At 44.8% G+C, this 20160-nt stretch overlaps 1 protein-coding gene across 5 annotated transcripts in view; it reads right to left on the bottom strand.

Moving 5' to 3' along the window:
• Positions 1 to 20160, bottom strand: part of Camkmt (calmodulin-lysine N-methyltransferase) — a 347460-nt gene that overhangs the window by 7095 nt on the left and 320205 nt on the right. For 2 of the 5 annotated variants that reach the window (XM_040739131.1, XM_040739133.1), the window contains 3 exons: positions 17463 to 17537; positions 10109 to 10172; positions 3463 to 3495 (listed from right to left, as the gene is read on the bottom strand). In XM_040739131.1, coding sequence (XP_040595065.1) covers positions 3463 to 3495; positions 10109 to 10172; positions 17463 to 17537 — 172 coding nt within the window. The remainder of the gene's footprint in view (positions 1 to 3462; positions 3496 to 10108; positions 10173 to 17462; positions 17538 to 20160) is intronic. The other 3 variants (XM_005077267.4, XM_040739132.1, XM_013118500.3) reach the window with 3 other exon arrangements.

The raw sequence follows: 20160 nt of genomic DNA, 5'->3' as shown, positions 1-20160 counted from the left end.
TAAGACATAGTCCAGTTCCCTATTTTGGTTGTTGTTTGTTTGCTTGAGGCAGGGTCTTGCTATAGCAGTCCAGGCTAGCCCTGAATTTGTATTCCTCCTGCCTCCACTTCCTAAGGTCTGTAGCTGCAGGCATGGGTTGCCATTCCTGACTTATTCCAGGACAGAAAGTTATCATTAATATCTACCAGACATTTATTGGTACGGGAGTGTGTCAGACAATGGGCTCGTCATCTACACATACGGCATCTCCTCTAGTCTCCAACCTGTAGAAAGTATCCTCGGTATCCCATTCTACAGGGATGCTTAGAAAGATGGATAACTTGCCAAGGGAGCACCACCCAGATTTGATTAAACACTCATCATCCTGACTCCCAATATAGACACCCTTCTCTCTCTATCCCATTGTCTCTTTATAGTGATGACAATGACAAGGACAGCTACCACTGTGCTAGCTGCTTCACAAACCCTCTTTAATCCCTTCCATACTCTTCTCTGCTACCTTGTAGGTTAGACACTTTGCAGATGAGAAAACCAGCAGTGGAGGGAATGAAGAGCAGTAGGAACCATGGGGCGGAAAGAATCCCGGACTTTAACTTGGATCCCCACCATCACACAGCTGTGGCATCTCGGGATAATCAGAACCACACCATCTCACCGAGAGCTGGAAGGATGTTGGAGATGATGTACTCTGACCCCCAGATTCTACACACAAGAACCTGCATCCCCGCCTGCTGACCTGCTGAGTTTGCTCATCCATCTAATGGGAAGAACTGAGCTGCAATGGCCTCTTTTTTTTTCCTTCCAGCAAGCTGTGAGGCTCAAATGAAGTGAATATAAACATAATTTGAAAGGCAAGGCGATTCAGACATAAGATCGGAAAAATCCTCTCCCTGCCCCGAATACTCTGATACACTGCTCTGGACAGCAAGGGTATTTTCACATTGTGTTTACGTAGACATATACACACTCAGGCACGTAATTACGGCAGCATCCGTCATGCCACTATACTTAAGGTTCTGTCAGCTTTTCCAATATTAATTGCTATTTTCAGGCAGTTTTCAAACTTAGCAGCAAAAATTCATTTTTACGTGAAACTGGATATAACACACGGTCTCAGCGGGAGAGCAGGAGTCTTCTTTTTTTTTTTTTTTAGAAAAAAAAAAGGAGGGGCTATCTATCAGTAGGTCATTTCAGTCATCTCAGAGGACTGGTTGCCATTCTAGAGTTTTGAATAATGGAAGTTGTTTGCACCTGCAAAGACTGTCACACAGTTACAGTTGAGGAGTTGATTTTTTACAGCTCTTATCTAAGCTATATATCATAGCGTTTCAGGGTGACAGGATTCTTGGTTGGCTGACATTTGCATTCACCAAGTGCATGCTTCCCACATCCTACTCACTCGTGGGTTGGGAGTGAGTGGTTAGGCTAAGAAGTGTTTTCTGACTAAACACCATTCCTCCGCTACGGCTTCAGTTTACCACCTATCACTAATACGTATATCCAGAATTGTGGCAAGCGCCGCCCCCCCCCACCCTCGACAGCTCTCCGCTACCGTTCCAGCTTTAGTTTTGTTCTTAGCACTTATCATCACAGACACACACTATATCCTTGTTTGCTATTGCCTGTCTCCTCTGTCTGGATGGCAATCCTCCATGACAACGGGGTCTTCGTATGCTCTATGCAGCGCACCCCCACAGTGCCTAGCAGATAGTAGGAACCCAGTCAATATTTGTTGAGAGAATAAACTAAATCCAGGTGCTGAATAATAAAACAAAACAAAACAAAAAACCCAACCCACCAGTCTTTGAGAACTTGAAGGCCACATTCTATCGCTTATTCTTTTGAAAAGATCTTCTCCAAGGGGCTTTTACAGAAAGCAGCTCTAGGGAGGGATGGCAGAGGGCACCGATCTGCCCACTCTAGCACCCAGAGAAAGAGCAAGAGGGAGTAGTAGTGTTGGTCCAGAATTAGTTATGAGGTTTAAACTGGTCTTCACTTTGTTGAAATGGATTAATGTTTTGGAGGGCAATAGTACAGCACCCATCTGTTTAAACACGTCTACAGAGCCCTATCAGGTTGCCAGTGCCTGCCCCATGCTGTAATAGGTGGCTTTAGAGGCACCCTGCCTCCCAATATCCCCAGGGGAGTAGGGCATGTCTGTGGAGTAGTACAACCAAACGGATATTCCTTGTCATTTAGAAAAAAAAAATCAAAACGAGAAAAACAATATAGATTTTAAATTAGCGCATTACCTTGGGAAAAATTATTTTCAATTTACCAAAGTGCAACTTTCTAAGCACTCAGCCCCGGAATCATTTTTAAAACTCAGAGTGAATGCTCAATGGAATGTAAAATTTGACTGATGGGCAGAAATTCCAGGGAATTCTCTTACCCCTGGAGAGACAAGTTCAATCCAGCAACAAAGACACCGGTTACAGTGTGGGCTCCACTGCTGTTACTTTTCTAGGCTGCTCAACACTCAGGTATTAAAAGGGGTACACTTGTGGGGGCAGATAAGGGCGCCCCAGAAAGGAATGCACCATGCCACTGAAACACCTTCCTCTCCTCCCTCTCCCTGGCAACCAATTATTAAATTCTGATTACATGTTTAAGCTTATGTTTATTTTTGGTTTGTTTACCTGGTTTCTGAGATGTGTCCTTCACCCACTTCTTCTCTCTCCCTCTCTCTCTCTCCCCTCCATTCCAGGCTTTCCTCTCCCACTAGCTCTTTAATTGTCCGTGGCTCCCAGGTTTCTGCCCACTTTTCCTTCACGTTCTGTATAATTCTGGGCAATTGTACTCAAGTCTGCAGCTTCAACTATCACTTAAACGTCAATAATTTCCATGTATGTAACTGTAGCGTTCACCTTTGCGAAGGGTCCACACCCGTCTTCTCAGCATGTGGGTGTTCTGAAAATATCTTTAACCCATTCTGTCTGAAGCAGAACGTAACCCTGGGATCCAAACCTTACCATTCTCAGAGCACTGGGCATTAACTCACCGCACCCCCTCACACCCGTGCCCTGCTATGCAGAGCTGAGGACCGGTGTGGGTGTGTGCTGTTTCCAGCTGGAAACCACAGCGCTGTCATCGTTTTCTTTTCTCCGTTTCCCCTCCACTTCCCCTCTCTGCTCCTTTCCTCCCCTTTCTTCACAGGGTCTCACGCACTTCAAGTTGGCTTCAACCCCCACTCCATCCCCCTTGTGGGATTACAGGCATGGCCCACCACACCTGGTAAGGCTCTGTCTGTCTGTCTGTCTGTCTTTTTGTTTTTGCTTTTCAAGACAGGGTTTCTCTGTGCAGCTTTGGATCCTGTCCTGGAATTAGCTCTGGTAGATGAGGCTTGCCTCAAACTCAAGAGATCTGCCTGTCTCTGCTTCCTGAGTGCTGGGACTAAAGGCATGGGCCGCCACCACCTGGCTGGGCACTGTCTTTTAAAACCCCAAAGTCATGTCCCCCTACCTTTAAAAGTGTTCCGAACGGCTTGAGGGGGACCTGGAGGGATAAAGGGAGATCAGGGTGTGTGGGGGGAACACAGTGTTTTCACATCCTATTTTATACTTGGTTGTTTCATGTTGGTGTTGGTTCTTGAACCCGGGGCTTTGTGAACGGCATATGCTCTGGCATTGAGCTACACCTTGACCTTATTTTCATCTCTTTAACTGGGATGTGGGCTAGACAGGGTTTGTTAAGTCCTGAGATGGGTCCTGACTTCTATGGAACTCACACCCATGTCTACAACTGTCTCTGGCCCTCTGTACTCACCTTGCCCTGGAGCCAAACTAAACTAATTACAGCTGATGTGATCTTTTATGCATCCCTTGTCACTAGACTTGCAAACATTCCTTCGGGCTACAGTGCCTCTCCTACCTCATTTTTTCCGTCTGCCTGGTAAACTCTAACTGGACCCTCAGTACCCAGGTCAGACACCCCACTCCTCTGACGCCTTTTCTGACTTTCTCTGACCTCTACATGATGTCCCTCCCCAGGTTGTCACTTCCACTTCCTGCCTCCACGCACACCAGCTTGCAGCTGCTTGCTTCCATGGGGTAGGGCTATATTGTTTCTTACTCCATCTTGTGTTCCTAGCCCTGTACTGAGCATCCAAGAGGCATGAATAGGAAGTGAACATCCACTCCACACTTTCTTCTTTGGATGGTCCCATGTAGAGCTCGGTCCATGCTGGGACCGGGGAACTTGGCTTTTCTCAAACACTCCTTTACTGCAACGGGCCCCTTTGCAATATCTGAACGGCCATGCTACTGCTCATAAACACTCGGTGACTCTCTATTACCTGATAAGGCCCTATTTCCTCATCACAGTACAGCCAGCTTCACAAAATGGTACCCAGAGCATCTCTTTGGCTTCATTTTCGGCCTCTGCCTGAGCCCCAAAGTAGACAGACACACTCAAGACAGAGCACACCACAGGCAAGCAACAGGCTTTCCCGTGCTCTCCGCGTGAGCATCCTCGCTCCCTCCACTAGACGCCACCTCTCTCCCCTTCCTTGAGGTGCAGCGCATCCTTACGATGCCACTGGAGCTGCATACAAATGCCGCGTAGGCAAACCTTCCAAGGCCTTCAGTCACCCTGGCCTTTCTCCTGACGCCTCTCTGCTGGCCATGATGTGCTAAAATTTCCTGCATGACTCTGCTCAGCAATCCTCCCTTACTGCATTCCTCCTCCTCTTCCATTCACATCTCCAGGGTCTGGAGCTCAGCGCCAGGCAGACCGTGGTTACTTAGCAAGTATCTGATGAAACAAAACCATCAGGCCCGCCCAACCTGTGGCCCGTGGTCTGCGTGTGCCAGCTTGTGGCCCAGGACAGCTTTGAATGCAGCCCAACACAAAACCACATACACTTAAGCAAAATAATTATGAGAACTTTTTTTTTTTTGAGGTTGAGGACTTCATGGTGCAGGCCAGGAGTGTAAATTCTGTAGAAGACAACCTCATGTTGCAATGTCAAAAGAGACCAGGTAAGCATTTGGGGGTAGAATAATAGAAACAGTTGGCCATCATTATGGAGTACTCCCTGTTTACTAACTAGTGTTTTATTACATAGTCTAGGCAGACCTTGAACTTGCAAACTGTCTGGGCTACCTGGATATACATGTATCTTAGAGCAGCTCACATTCTATTGAAGACAGAAATTCAAAAGCTTCAGACAACTGGTAAGAACAACACCAGGCTGTATTTTGTATTGACCTCTGTGGGTGTAGCACATCTCTACAAACAGATCTTCAATTCTTGGGTACCCCAGATTCTATCTGCCTCAGATCTTGCTCCCCCATGAAGAGTACACAGTACTGCATATGTACTTGGGTACTGAAGCAGGTACCCAAGACCCTCAGGAAAGGACTTCCCAAGGCTGGGCCTGTGTTCTGAGGGCCTTAAAGCCTTTTCTACAAGCTCTGTGCTGTACTTCCCATTTCTAACAGCAGGTCAGCAAGGGATGGCCGAACAGCTTTGCACCAAGAGCTGGTAGGGATCCACTGGGCTGTGGACCCAATTCATTTTCACCACAGCTTCAGTCACCACATAGGACCACTCATGCATGGTAATTTCCCTGAGATAAGCAAAAGCAAAAGTAAAAAAAAAAGTTTGCACTGATGTAAACAGAGGTATTACAGAGGTATTAGATTTAACAAAAAGATGAGGAAGTCAGTCAATAAGAAGAAATTGCTCTTCTAAAATGGAGGCTGATGGTTCCTAACTACAGGGCTCCCTGACGTAGGCAGGGCTCCTAGGATCTTGTGACTGCTGGGGCCTGGTTATATTAATTCCACAGTGGCATGTAAAGGACTATTTTTTAATTATTATTACTATTCTTATTATCGTGTGTGCACTCCAGCACATGCCTGCGAGTGCACACGTCGGGCTTAACAGACAACTTTCTGGGTCTCTCTTTCCATGGTGGTTTCGGGGGACTGAACTCAGGCCAGCAGGCTTGCGAGACAGGCCCTTTTACCTGCTGAGCCATCTCACTGGTCGCAGTGATATTTCTGAGCTGTGGACAGTTGGCGGGTGGTGGCGATCGGCGCTGCACTCTGGCCTGCCTCCTTGTAGTCCTTCGGAAGCTCCCACTGCCTAGCAGCCCCGGCTCCCCTCTGGGACACACAGCCACTTTAGAGGAATATTAGCAGATGTCATTTACCGTTTGTCATTGCTGTTCAACTTGCAGGCTGCTGTGGCCAGATTTTAAATTGCTTTCGGGTCTTCTGATATAGGACATTGCTGTTGTCACAGACTTTAGGGAACATGGCCATGAGCAGTCACCCCATCAATCATTAGCAACGAGAAACCACTTATAACGGGGGGGGGGGGGAAGAAGTGGGGGATGTCGCTTCTTGGGATGAGTAAAATTTACTGACTTCAGGGTTTTTTGGGAGGGGGTGGTTCAAGGCAGGGATGTTTTAAAAAATATATATCTTTTCTAAAGAGTTCCTCATATTACTCTGACAGAAGACAACTGTGTATGTAGTTTTCCTAGAGTTGAAGAAAATGTCCCTTTCTGGATGGTGGCCTTTTTTTTATATACCTTGATGGAATCTGGGGCCTGGTCTGGTGACTCTCAGGCTCTGGGGCTATTTGGTAGAGGACCTGAGGTCAGCTTTAGGATCTGGCATCGCTGTTGGGACAAGCCAGGGGCCCACCTGGGAAGTCAGGCTCGCTCTGTCTATTTCCCCTCACTTATGACTCCTCCATCAGAAAAAACAGAAAAACAGGAAAGGCTCCCTCTGTCTGTTTTACCTGTTTTTAGATCTTCTGACCCCAGCTGATTTGGTTGAGCTAGAAATCAAGTAAAGACACACCTCAATAGTATAGACTTAGCTCCTTCCCAGAGCCTGACCCCTGAACCCTTCAGGATGCAACTATTAACTCTCACCGATGTTCCTACCTAGCTCGACTGTGTGTATAAAAAGTGTCACCTTCACTCTGCAGGTGGTCTCCCTGCGACTCCTCAGGTTCTGCTGTACTGGGGGCCACAGGTGCAGCAGGTACAGATGGTCACTCAACAGAAGTCCCTCCGTATCAGGAAAAGCCTTTCCTTCCTGCCAGCATTTCTCAATGGGCTTGGGAAGAGCCTCCTGTCCCTGTCCATGCCGCAGTCAGAAAGTCTCTCAAGTCTTCCGCAAGGAGACAGGCGCTCACATACACCACACTACACTCTCATTTTGCAGAGAAGAAACTGGGAGACATCGAGGTTTCTAGAGGATGAAATCTGCAGCGACAGAGGCCAGATGTGAGCCCGTTCCATACTTCCTGTTTTCAGAGCCTAACTGTGCCTACCCTGGTAAGGAGGACTTAGGGTCCTGGAGCTGCTATAGGAGGGTGGGTGAACTTGCACTTTGCCCTCATGGGAGGCAATGGGCTGTGTCAGGAGGCTTCAGAGACTGTGCTGAACTGGACCTGCCTCCCATCAGCCAGCCTGCCATTCCTTCTTAGGTCCACTGTCTCCCACATTAACCTCAGCAAGCTGCGAGAGCAACAGCAAAGGCCGGCTGTCATTACAGAGACTCACTGTCTTGTTACGTAGCCTAGCCAGGCCTTGAACTTGCCGAAGAGTTCAGGCTGCCCTCAAACTCATAATTGTGTTCCCTCCAACTCCTGATGCTGGGAATACGTGCCACCACACCCCTTTACTCCCTTTTAAGGTGAGGATTATCAATCTGGGTGGCTAGTGACTCTTCTTTTTTAAAATGCCTTCCAGCCATTATATTTTCTCTCCTCAAAGGTCCTTCTGGAAACGTGAAGCATTTGGTGACTCTTGCTCAGAAGCTGAGAACTTGCAGTATCCTACAGAAAACCACCAGACACTCAGGATCTGCTAGCACAGCACCTAAGTAATTTTCTTGGGGACACATGTAGTATCTTCATACCCTGGGCCACGGAAGCACAGAGGAACTGTTTGGGCTCCAAAGAAGCCTACACCTAGCTTTAACTGTCATGTAGCCATTGCATGTGAACTTAGCCTTTAACTACGACGGTCCATGCAGTGGGGGAAGTCCTTTAGAAGTATAAGGACCAGCCATGTGAGATAGAAGATTCCCTGCTACTACATGGGAATCTTCAGGTCCACCAGTACAAGTTGTGACCCGGATTCTTTATTGCCTAGTCCATGTGACCAAGGGATAGAGACCCAGGGTAAGAGTTCCTTGCCTCCACAGATCTGAGATTCTGAGTGGAGGCTTCACTAAGTTCATATTCATTATTCAGACTTCCTCTCTGATAGCGGGCCCCCTGGACTTTAAATTAGAATACTCAGTGGTCTTGAGTGTCAGCAGTCCTATGAGGAGCCTGAGCCGCTTCTAATGCTGCAGGCTGGGTTTGGCCTCGGCCTCAGCGCCTAGTGTGTGGAATCGTCACCGGCTCCAGGGCTTGGCCCTGTCCTTCTCTGCCATAAGGTTAAGAACTGGCTGTCAGTCAGTGGGTTGCTGTCCTGGTTCGGGGGGGGGGGGGGCAGCGCTGCTGCGTGGAGCCACACTTCAGCCAGGGAAGAGCACGGTTCAGGGTTTAACAGCCGGTACAGAGAGTCTCAAGAGATTCCAGTCCAATCTGCATTTAGGTCTATTCATAGCTTGGGCAGTTTCCTATTGTAAATCATGCAAATCTGCTGCAAAATGGAGTATTTGCCACAAATAGGCTTTGAAGGGGGTGTTGGTGATGAGTGAAGTACTGTTTGTGCAGTGTGAGATCCGGGAGTCCTTGAAAGCTTTGTGTTTATGTATGAGACATTTTCATAGAGCCTCAGCATCCAAGCATCTCAGTGCCCTCCCCGAGAATCCTGATCTTGCAGATGCTTGCAAGCAGCCTCCAAGGCTAACGGGGGAGATGAAGAGGCCCAGGAGAGGCTCGGCATTCCTTCTGCTTGCCCTCAACTTGGGCGGCCTCCTCCATGTGGCAGCAGCCAGCAGCAGCTTGGCACATGCCCCTTCCTTGCCTCAAGACCTACTTCCCACTTCACAAGCAGAATCGAGAAGGCCAATTTAATTGAATTGATTGCCACTTACAAAGCTGCGGTTACTCCTCCGAGAGGCCTATTTAAAGTTTCTGAACTACAGAGAGATAACAAAATAAAAAGCAATAGTGTAAGGCAATGGATGATTATCAAATTGCTCTGGGAGCCTTCAGTGTGAGAAAGATATAAAAGGAAGATTGAAAGGTATTAGTCTGTAAGTCTCACCGAGGTCACAAGGCTAAAGTCTTTCATAAAAGACTTCAGAAACAAAACTTCAGAAAACACACACATACACACAAACACAAACACATACACACACACACACACACAGAGCAGTCATATCAGATAGCCTGTTTTAAATTCCTGTGGTACAGCAAAGAGTCTTACATACTTACAAGATTTTTTTTAAATGCATGAGCTTTAAACTCGTTTTCTTACTTTAAATAGATGTATATTAACTCTCCGTTTAGTCTCCAGGACCTCCTAGCCTAGTATAACAGCTCAACAAAAATAAGAGTGGATACAAACTCTGTAATTTACTCACAGGCATAAATGGATATATAAATGTAAAAATGTGCACAATATTTTATGCCATGCTTGGCTTCATTGTGACCTAATATTTATAATATGTAAATAATGGCTTCCTTTTAAAGCAAAGAACTTTTAATATACAGATTCATCTGGAAGTCCTTTTATTCTTTGATATAAACAGAAATAAAAAGAAAAAAGTATTCTTATGAAACAAATAAATAACCAATGACAAAGGTTACCACTGAAGGGATTTAAAATGACAGAAGTCAACAGAAAAAATTTCAATATCATAATTCTACTTTAATATGAAGATATTATTATCAAAGGGAAAGACTCCAGAAATTCTTTGATAAAAATAATCTCATACTATCTTTGAAGCGGTTTCATTTATTTTACTACCCACAGTGTTCCTTATCAGAAGGCCAAGGGTAAGAAGTTTCCTAGTTATGATTAGGAAAGAACCTGGCAGATCAGAAGACCCAATTGAAGTTGGACATAATAAATCTTAAAGTATTACATGACATTAATCCTGCCATTCCAGTTACTCTCCCCATCTTTGTGCGCAGACTAATTATTCGGTAGCTCGTATTCAGGAGAAAATAGAAACATACTTACTGTAGGCCGGAGTAATCTCTTTATTGCATCAACAAGGCTGGCTCTGTACTGGTCCAGGAACAGACTGACATTGAGGAGAGAGCAGAATCCAGATTAAACTGGTGGTGATCAGCACAAGGCTAATTACATGTTTATATGACACCAGAGAAAGATCGTTCCCTTCCATCCAAGGGTCTTGCTAGGGGCAATTTAAAAAGGAGATCCTGGGAACAGAACTATCCAATGACTATCAAGCTGTCGATGTCAGGGTTCACACCTGACTCTGATGCGTTAATGTCACAGGAACAGGTCCCAAGATGCTGTCATGAATGTCAACTGGTGGAGATGGAACACTTGGTACTTTCTCTTGTTAGATCCCTGTCTCCAGTAGACCTGGACCCTCCGCCCATCAGGACCACGGTGAGGTTGCCCTCTGAAAGCAAACCTCCAGCCCCATGTACCCAAACCACTGCGGCAATGTTAGGGGTGAAGCAGGGTGGACCTTAGTTCCAAGGTAAGACTCAAGCAATGCCCCGGGGACAACAACCTCCAAACCACAGCTCGGGACATGTGAGAGGCCATAGTAGCTCAATGGCTTTCTTCCCTTGACCTCCACATCGATTTTCTCCTATCCACTTTGATTTCTCACTTTACTCCTTGGGTCTTTAGAGAATTTCTGTATGGGAGGTTTTGGGGTTTTGTCTTGTTTTGTTTTTGGCATCTATATGGTTGAGTTACTCTGAACCTATTTGCACCACATTTTCTCTGACAAGTCTGTAACAGCTTCATCTAAATAGCTCAAGTTTTGGTCACCTAGCGGTTGGTGGCAAGTTAATTTACACAGTTCTATGCTTGAATGCAACCCTCTACATTTGTGGGCTGCAGACCTGACCTGTCATATGACTGGGTGGGTGCCACTTGGTTCTTCTGCCATAGAAGATACAGGGTCCCTCTCTGCTAGAAGATTCAACATTCAAGGTACTACAAAAAAAGATTAGGCTCTTATCCCCTCCCAAACCCACCAGCATTTTGATCTTGTATTTCCTAGCGTGCAAAACTGTGAGTCATATGTTTCTGTCCTTTAGATTGCCCAGTCTGTGTATTCCCTTGTAACAGCCTAGACTGCACTGAGATACTTGAGCGTTTATGAAAAGCAAACAAAGGTTTCCCTCAGGGTTGTGGTATGCAGGTGTGGAAATACCCTGTGCCAGAGGCACAAGAGTAGAGGTCACTGTCACACACCGTGTGGTCCTCCTAACATGGCTGGAGCACTCTGCCAAGACGAAGCCTCTGGACTGTGTCACCACAGTTGGTGGGGGCCACTTCTTTCTGAAGGCCACATTGGGATCTTTGAAATGTGTACAGTTCTGGCACAGTCTTGGATGCCTTTTGGCTACCAATGAGTACTGCCTGTCAGTGGGAGTGTGTGTTTCAGGGTTAATAAAGTTCTGGTTTTGCCCTTTCTACGTGACCTTGGGTAACTCATAGAACACCTCAGTTTTCTTGTCAATAATGGCCCGTCTGTGTGGTTGTGGTGGACATCAAATTAACACACGTTAACTGACAATCCTATACTTATGACCTATGAGTGGTGACAGGCATTGGAGCTAAGCTTTAAATAGATCAGCTCCACTCCAATGAAACTTTCATTTATGCTTCATGGCTTGGAGCTTGCGAACACGGAACTCTGTTTCTTCACTGCCCGAGGCAGCTCGACGTGGTCCTTGAAATGGAGGACGTTTATGTCTGGTGTGCATCTCAGTGACCGGAAACAGCGTGCTCACAGGCCTTGCCGAGCACTGTTGGGAAGTATCAACATTGAGGTAGGATGTCTGCCCACACAGGTGTGCAAAAATTTGATTAGGCTCATTGTGGGAAGGGGGAGCATGAGTTGGGCATGGAGGTACATCCCTGTCATCTCAGCACAAAGGACTATCATGAGTTCGAGACCAGTATGGGTTTCCCTGTCTGAGGGAAGGCGGGAGTGCCAGAGGGCAGGAAGGAGGAAGAGAGACTGATGGCTTGATTCTGAAGTAGTCAACATGGATGGGTGTCGGACCCAAGCTCTATCTTCTCCTCGGGAAAGGGCCTCTGGGTGATGGAAACAGGGCCCTCTTCTGTTGAGCTCCTGACTATGCATAAACCTCATTTCCGCCTAGCAACCGGGATAACCTAGGGAAGCATTATCTTTCATAAAGTTGCAATCCTTACACCCTAGAGCAAAGAATATGCTTAATTTAAATGCTACAAAGATGTCCCACGAGGTCAGGTTAAGTGACGATTCGAAATCATTAAAGACTGATGAGGAGCACATCAGGCTGGAACTAGTCTTCTACAAATTGTGCTGTTTCAGGACATCCAGTCTTATTCTTTAGGGAGGTTACATAATATCTGCAGTTTGACATTGCTGATAGATTGACTCTGGTGGTCATGTAGACCTACAAGAGACTTCTGGCTGCTTGGATAAGCTGCAGCTAAGCAGAGGCCTCTTCTTGGTTTATTTCTGCGTGTTCTAAGAGCTGGTGAGACTCTTAGGAAATGATGAACAGCATGTTGCTGGCTGGGCCTCCAGCACGCCCTTACAAAGCAGCCTTTTCTACTACGCCTTCGTAATGGTGACAAAGAGGTTAACATCACAGCGAACTGTAAAGTGCAGCTTAACACCCGGAACACATTCCAAACACAGTCATTTCAAAGGTAATGGCATCTACCCCATCGTTCCAAATCAAATTTCCCAAAAGTAATTCTTGTAGTCCTCTAAAAAAGATCTTTATTCCAAGCAAGCTCACTTTTCTACTTAGCTTCCATGCAGAATTCATAACGCTTTGTAGGCTACGTCGTCATATGGGCAATTTCAATGTGCTTTAGTGGGAGTGATATGTAATCTCCCGAAAATTCACCCCTTTAAATAAGTCCTAATGGCTCGGAGAACAGCAGCAGCTTAAGTGGGTCTATTTAAAAAGGCTGAGTGGGTCAGTGATGGGGATGGAGATACCTTTCAACTCTCCCTTTAGTTACGGATCAAAATACCTTGACAGTCCAGTTTGGTCATTAAAGCACACACTCTCCGGCACGCGGACTTCTTCCTCCAGGTCATTGCCTGCGGCAGCAATGATCGCTTTGTTCCACTGATCTGAATCCGATTTTCTGACAAAGGGAAGGTGTTGAGTCCTCGGGACATCCTCAAGAATCTGCTGTCTGCCGGGCCAGGAGCCTGTATCACTCTCCTCCTAGAGAATTCATTCATTCATACAGAGAGTAGGAGATGTTTCTTCCTTGTCAATATGCACCGGAAGAAAGACCCCGATGCAGTCTTGATGGTGAGGTCGGCTGTTTCGGATCTCGCTTTCAACAGAGGGGCAGTCTCTCTCTGCATTCATGAACCTATTTTGGAGGTAGTGCCCAGTGGGGTCCCATTCTAACCTCTCTTGGCTTTTGCCCCTACACTTGTGCAATTCCGGGCTCTTCAGGGATTTTCACAGAGGCCATCTTCCCAGCTGAAGTGAAAGGGCTGATTACGCTGGGGCTAAAGACCTTTTCTGGGGCCAGGGATAGTGAGTAGTGATTAGGCTGGCTGTCATCACAGTAGCTGGGAGACGAGGAACTTTCAGAGCCCACAGCATTTCCATTTTGAGGGAGGAAAAAAACTTTTTCACAAAACAACTTAAAAGCCAAACAGGTTTTTTCCCCATCATTTAGAAGAAAGTAAAGAGAATTGGGAAAAGGGAACAACCTGTAGTCTGAAATCAGTGCGAAGATTCTGCAGGGACAAGCGAGGTGGCCTGTGAAGGGGGGGGGGGTAACAGGCCTGTGTACTTGCTTCCTTCCTCTCCCAAGCCCTCAGCGTCAGCCTCATGGATGGGCTGACTGTCCTATGCATCCGATTACACAGATCAGGCAGTGGGCATTTCAGACATATTTTTTCCTAAGAATTGTGAGAACTCAAATGCACAAAGTCATTTCTACATCTGCAGAACTACAATAAACTGGAGAACCATCAAATGGTAGAGATAAATGGAAGCTACTTCCAGACTCTCCGATTATGAGTGTGATTGAACCAGAGTCTGGAAAGGCAAGCTAAGAATTAGCAAGGCTTGCTCTTCACAACACAGAGAGGATGGGCTGTACGTACTGCATTCCTGCAGAAAGGAATGCTTTTATTAAACTCAACACTGAACAAATCAATGGAAGAATTTAATGTGCAGGTTTTTTTTCTCCTACCCCTGTGGTTAAATATTCTAATATTTTGATGTTTGTCAACAGCCCTCCCATTTTTTCTTATAGGTGTTACTGTACCTCCATGTTTCTTTCTGTTTATTTCAAAGTTGACATTTTACAAGTTATTTAGGAACTATTGAACCATGAAACTATTTTTCATTGTCAAAAATGCTGAATGGTGAAATAATAACTAGCTTTCACAGTTTGCCTTTTTATTTTATAATCTAGTTGAGCGACTAAATTTGGATCTGGGGTAAGGGACTGTCTCTTCTGGAAAATGAGTTATTCCCCCACCCACAGGTTTATGAACATTTGAATGTAAATATAGGAATATATGAATGATTTAAGAACATAAACACATCACCACTCTCCATAATCATGTGCATTTTACTTGAACCACAGTGTGGGTTTGGGATAGGTGAATGAATGGAGCTTGTTTTCATGTAAATGAGATCAAGAAGTACTACGGGATAGCTATTCAACGAATCAGACAATGCCACCCTTGCTGGAAGTGCTTCAGTAAGAATTTAATCCATGTGCCTAATATTCAAACTTCACCTCATGCTTCATATGGCCCCTCTCCAGCTCTCACTGACTGAAGATGACAAAGGGTGTTACGAGAGACAACGTGATCTATTGAAATGTGGCACTTCTTTACGGCATCGAATATTTCAGGTTTCATCGTGGAGGCAGCATCTACGGGCAGCTTTCTTCCACTCCTCTGAAACATCCTAAATAATTCAGCATGGTCCTCCTGCCCCATAGAAGCAACATCCATGCAGTAACTCCTGTGGAGCAACTCCAAACCAACTGGATGTATGTGGAACACCACGCTTCACTGACAGATGTACAGCATGAATATTACACATCACCCTACTCTGGAAGTTTCTAAGCGGCTTAGCCATCTCCGTGCATATAAAGAGAGACCATTACCAAAGCATTTCTTTTGGAAATAATATCAGCGTCACCGTAAAGAGTAGCTTAATGTTTTACATTTACAAATGGGAAATTACAGACAGGCTGACATTCGGGCACTTATAACACCAGGGGGAAAAAAACCTTAACCATCGATTCATGCATAGAAAAGCCATTTATAAAATGAAGCCTCGGGTATTTAGTTCATTTGACTCCATAAATAATTCTTACACAGCCACCAGATGCATGTGTATAAGATTGCATTGTGTTATATATCTGTAATGAAAGCCTTAAACTGAACATGCACCATGTTTACCAATTCTATAAGACCTCATCATCGGTTAGGTGGGGGGGGGGGACTGTGTTGTGCAGCTATTTTAAACCTGAGAATATTATTCAGAAAGAGCCTAACTCTTACTTCTTCTGCTACTTCCTCTGGTACAAATAAGATGGCATGGGTATGAATGTCCACAACGAAAGTATGACAAAGCCAGGCTGTTCTGATATTTGCGTGAAGGACAATTTAACAGTAAATCCCTTGGCCAGTCCTGCGTTTCCCACATCATCAGAGCACATCGGGTGTGACCCTCATCTGAACCTTCCGGAAGACACTGCTCCTGGTTGTCATCTTGCCGCCGCTCTCTGGTCTGACTCATGTTAATCTCATCTAATCCTGGCCGCATTATCTTCATCTGTACAGCCAAACCTGGAGGATCCTTTCTCAAGCTCGGTGAGGAAGGGCATTTACTAAATTACTTGGTAAACCACGTGGGTTGGTTTGAGCTCCTTTTTTTGATGGGGGAGTGTAGCATGGAGGCATGTTGTCACTGATCAGTCAGAGATCTGGACTGCTCTTGTATTTGGAAAAAAAAAAGTGTCTAGCAATTAGAGCAAGGAGACTAAAACGACCCTGGAAAACTGGAAACATTTTACTAAAAGTAGAACAAAATACCTACTGTTTACTGTTAAGTCCAAGAAAGTAATACTACTAGTAGTAATAGAAGGAGGAAGGAGAATTAAAAAACAAAACAAACAAAAAAACAGCCCGGTGGTGGTGGCCCATGCCTTTGATCCCAGTGCTCAGGAGACAGAGGCAGGTAGATCTCTGAGTTCAAGGCCAGCCTAGTCTACAGATTGAGATTCAGGACAGCCAGGGCTACACAGAGAAACCCTGTCTCCAAAACAAAACGAAAACAGGAAACCTAACCTAATTCCATTGACTTGGTGGGAAGGTTGGCCACTGGAACTTATATCTGAATACTGACAAAGTTACTTCCTAAAGAATGTATCTGCTTTCTTCTGGCTGAAACCTACCCTGGGTACTGGGTCTTAGGATCCAGCTCATCAGTGGAACAGAAGGTTGGAATCTGAACTTGCTGTTTTCAAATCTAACGCAATCATGATGATGGGGAAACTCCAAGTAAGATCTAACCTAGGGTAGGGAGAACACTTGCCTATGGCCCATGTTTTCCATAACCTGAAATAACTACTCAGGCTGAATGAAGAAAGACACAAAATTAGTTGGAATAATTGCAAAGGTCTATGCATATGAATCCTGCAACTAGGGCTCAGGCTCCCATTAACAAATAAGTAGATGGGGCTAAGGGTAAGAATGTCTAGGGTAAATGTACCTAAAAAGATCAGACACCTGACAGATTTGGATGTTATTTGCATAAGAATAAAATGTGATTGTGCAATCTTGGTGTTCTGTATAACTAAGAGTGAGCTCTGAGCCTGCTGAAAACATTAGACTTCAAACACACTTTAAGAAAGGCTATTTCCCCCAAGGCATTTCACAGATATGTTTATTTGCCCAAGAGTATGTACGTGTGTACACATGTATATCCCTTATATCAGATCTCTCCCAAGAAGTAAGCTAATTGAGCTGTTTGTGTTGATAGACTCCCTTTTCTCCAGACTGTTCTCTCCGGGCCATAATTATTTGCAATTTGCCTAAGTCGTCCATTTACTGGTACATCAAGCATGAAACAGAGGCAATTCCAGAAAATGGAAATGCTTCTGAAAATCAATCTTTGGGAAATAACGTGGTAGAACTTACTGTGTGATAGAAGACTACCTCCTAACTGTCACATGGAGATGAATATTAATTTGTTGAGGTTAAGGTGGCTTTGTGCTTCGTTTGTTGACTTTGCTTAGCCGTCAGCAAAGCAGCACGGCCCAATTACTCCAGCAAAGCTATTTTTCCCCCCTAACAGGAGTTTTATGATTTTTATGTACTTACCAGTCAGCGCACATAACAATGTCAAAATGTCCTTCCAGTTGAGAGACATCTGTCTCATTATCCCATCGTAAAATGCTTGAGGAGGAAAAGATTTTAAAAATTATACTTAGGGTATTTTTTTTAAACTTTTGATTTTGCGCTATTAACATTATTTTTTTGTGGCACACGGAAATATTTAAAAGGTATGTACAAATTATTTCAAAAGATAATAAAAAATCCTAGGAAGTAACTGTCTTCTGTATTTTATTTTGTCTTTAAATGTGGAGGAGGACAAATTCTCTACTGAAACTGGAGAGTTGAGTTTTTGCTAGGTTTTAGAGGTTCTTGGAGACAAAGTAGACCCTTACCTCAGTCGTTAGAATGACCCTGACCCTTCCCAACAATGAGGGGAAAATGAAAATTGTAACATTCTCCATCCAACCAGAATATAAATTTATAAAGAAATATGAATTCACAGAAACAAGTCATGTGAAATTTACTGTGTATCCACCTCTTACCTGCCATGTCAGCCATATTTCTTATTGACACATGGACAACATGGCAAGACCGAAGGAAAGAACAGTCTGCCTCTATGTGGAGGTTCTCAGGCCTCTAAGCACACTTCAGAATTCCTCCCTACTGACAGTATCCCAAAAAAGAGGCTCAGGTGTTAAACTGCATATTAATAACAACAGTTAACAGCATGCAATGGAAGACTCCAGCAACATTGCCAAAGTCAACCAGGGGCTCACAGATGATAGCTGTGATGATTAACGTTTTATTACAATTTTTTTTGTTTGTTTTTTTAGAGACAAGGTTTCTCTATGTAACAGCTCTGGCTGCCCTGGAACTCATTCTGTAGATTAGGTTGGCCTTGAACTTACAGAGATCTGCCTGTCTTTGCCTCCCGAGTGCTGGGATCAAAGGCATGCGCCACCACTGCCCAGCTATAATAAATATTTTCAAGGAATGTTTCTCTCCCACACACCAAAACTGTCATCTGCAGTATGTATTTTTTCTTTTCTTTTCGGTTTTTAGAGACAGGTTTTCTCTGCGGCTTTGGTGGTTATACTATAGTTTAAAAGTAAAAGTAAAAGTTTTTTTAAACTTTGATTCTTTAGAGATGAACTGAGCAATCATATCTTTCCTGGCCAATTGTATTTGCTTTTTTGGGTGGGGTTTTCATTTCTTTTCTTTTTCCGGAGACAAAGTCATGTTTGAATGCAAAAATGAGACTTAACTCTGGTCAGTCCAAAACTTCTTTTCATATACTTTGATAGACATAAATGGTACCAAGGAGGCCAAGGGCCAGTTGGTCACTCAATTTTTTTCTTCCGACTCACACTTACTGAGTGCCTACTGTATACTGTGTGTCAGGCCTTGTGCCTGGGCTCCAGCTTTGTTGTTGAAGAGATGGCCTGGGAGCCATCTGGACACATTGGGGAAGGCTTTTGAGGAAAACGTTACCTTGTGTGACACAGGGACAAGCTTTACACATTAGCCCTTGTGTTCTTCTACTTCCTAGGCCCATGGAACAGCCAAGTGACAAAGGAGCCCAGCAAGTCCCTAAAGATAAAGGCTTACTCTCTGGTACCTGGCACCACCAGCTTTTCCTGGACTTCGACATGGAGGAGAGTAAGCCTCCTCAGCCAATCAGAAACTCGAGAGTCCTCTAGAGTTGTAAGTTTATTTGCAGACAAGATGGCTTAAAAACTCAGTAGCTGGAGGTAGTGACATATGCGTGTAATCCCTACATTTAGTAGGCAGAGGGAGGAGAATTGTGAGTTCGAGGCCAACTTGAACTACATAGCAAGATCTTGTTTTAAAAAAAAAAGCAACAAAAAGTACAGATCTCTAATAGACCTTCATAGATCATAAATGCAATATATTCATCATATACATTTTGACAGAAAGTATTAAAATCACTTGCAGTTTACCATCTTGCCAATGACTATTGGGTGCTTCTGATTCATATGTGACTGCTAAGGCAAAAGAAGACAAATGACAGGGAACCCTGTGCTGACATTGGATACTGGATCCCTGAGGCGCCTCAGACTCGTGGTTCAACACAGGCTAACTGGACTGATGAGGACTGAGCAGCAACTGGCCATGGATAACACAGAGGCCGTGTGATGAGTCTAAAAGGAACCAAAACACCCTACATGGCCACACAGCCCACAAAACATTTCCAAGAGGCACTTTCCTTGGTTTTCAAGAAATTTAGCTCAGGATGTCCCTCAAACTGTAACCACGAGGCACAGAATGTGGTGGTGTAGTTAGAATTGTTGATGCAACAGACACACGTAGGTTCAAACCTTGGTTCTGACTTTCAGTGGCTGTGTGAGTCTGCACAATTACTCAGCTGCTCTGTCTGTTGTCTATGAAATGGGGATGAGAAAGATGGCCAATTCCCTGGCCCCTCAGAAAATACCTGAAGTTGTACTGTTTGCATAGTGCATAAAGGAAATGGCGTCTCCTAGATCTGCTTAGTTGGCCTTCTCTCTTGGAAAGACAGACAATTTCATTATCTAAAGATCTGGTCCTTCCAGTTCCTCTCTACCAATGCACCTTTGCTCCATGCAGGGACTAGCATACATAGTCACGAATACACATGACCATGTATACACACACACACATCCACACCACACATGGCCATGTATACACACACACACACACACACCACACATGGCCATGTATACATAAACACATCCATACCACA

The sequence above is a fragment of the Mesocricetus auratus genome, unplaced genomic scaffold (assembly GCF_017639785.1).
Source record: "Mesocricetus auratus isolate SY011 unplaced genomic scaffold, BCM_Maur_2.0 Super-Scaffold_100676, whole genome shotgun sequence".
NCBI classification, from domain to species: Eukaryota; Metazoa; Chordata; class Mammalia; order Rodentia; family Cricetidae; genus Mesocricetus; species Mesocricetus auratus.
This window is presented reverse-complemented; position numbering and strand designations above follow the sequence as displayed.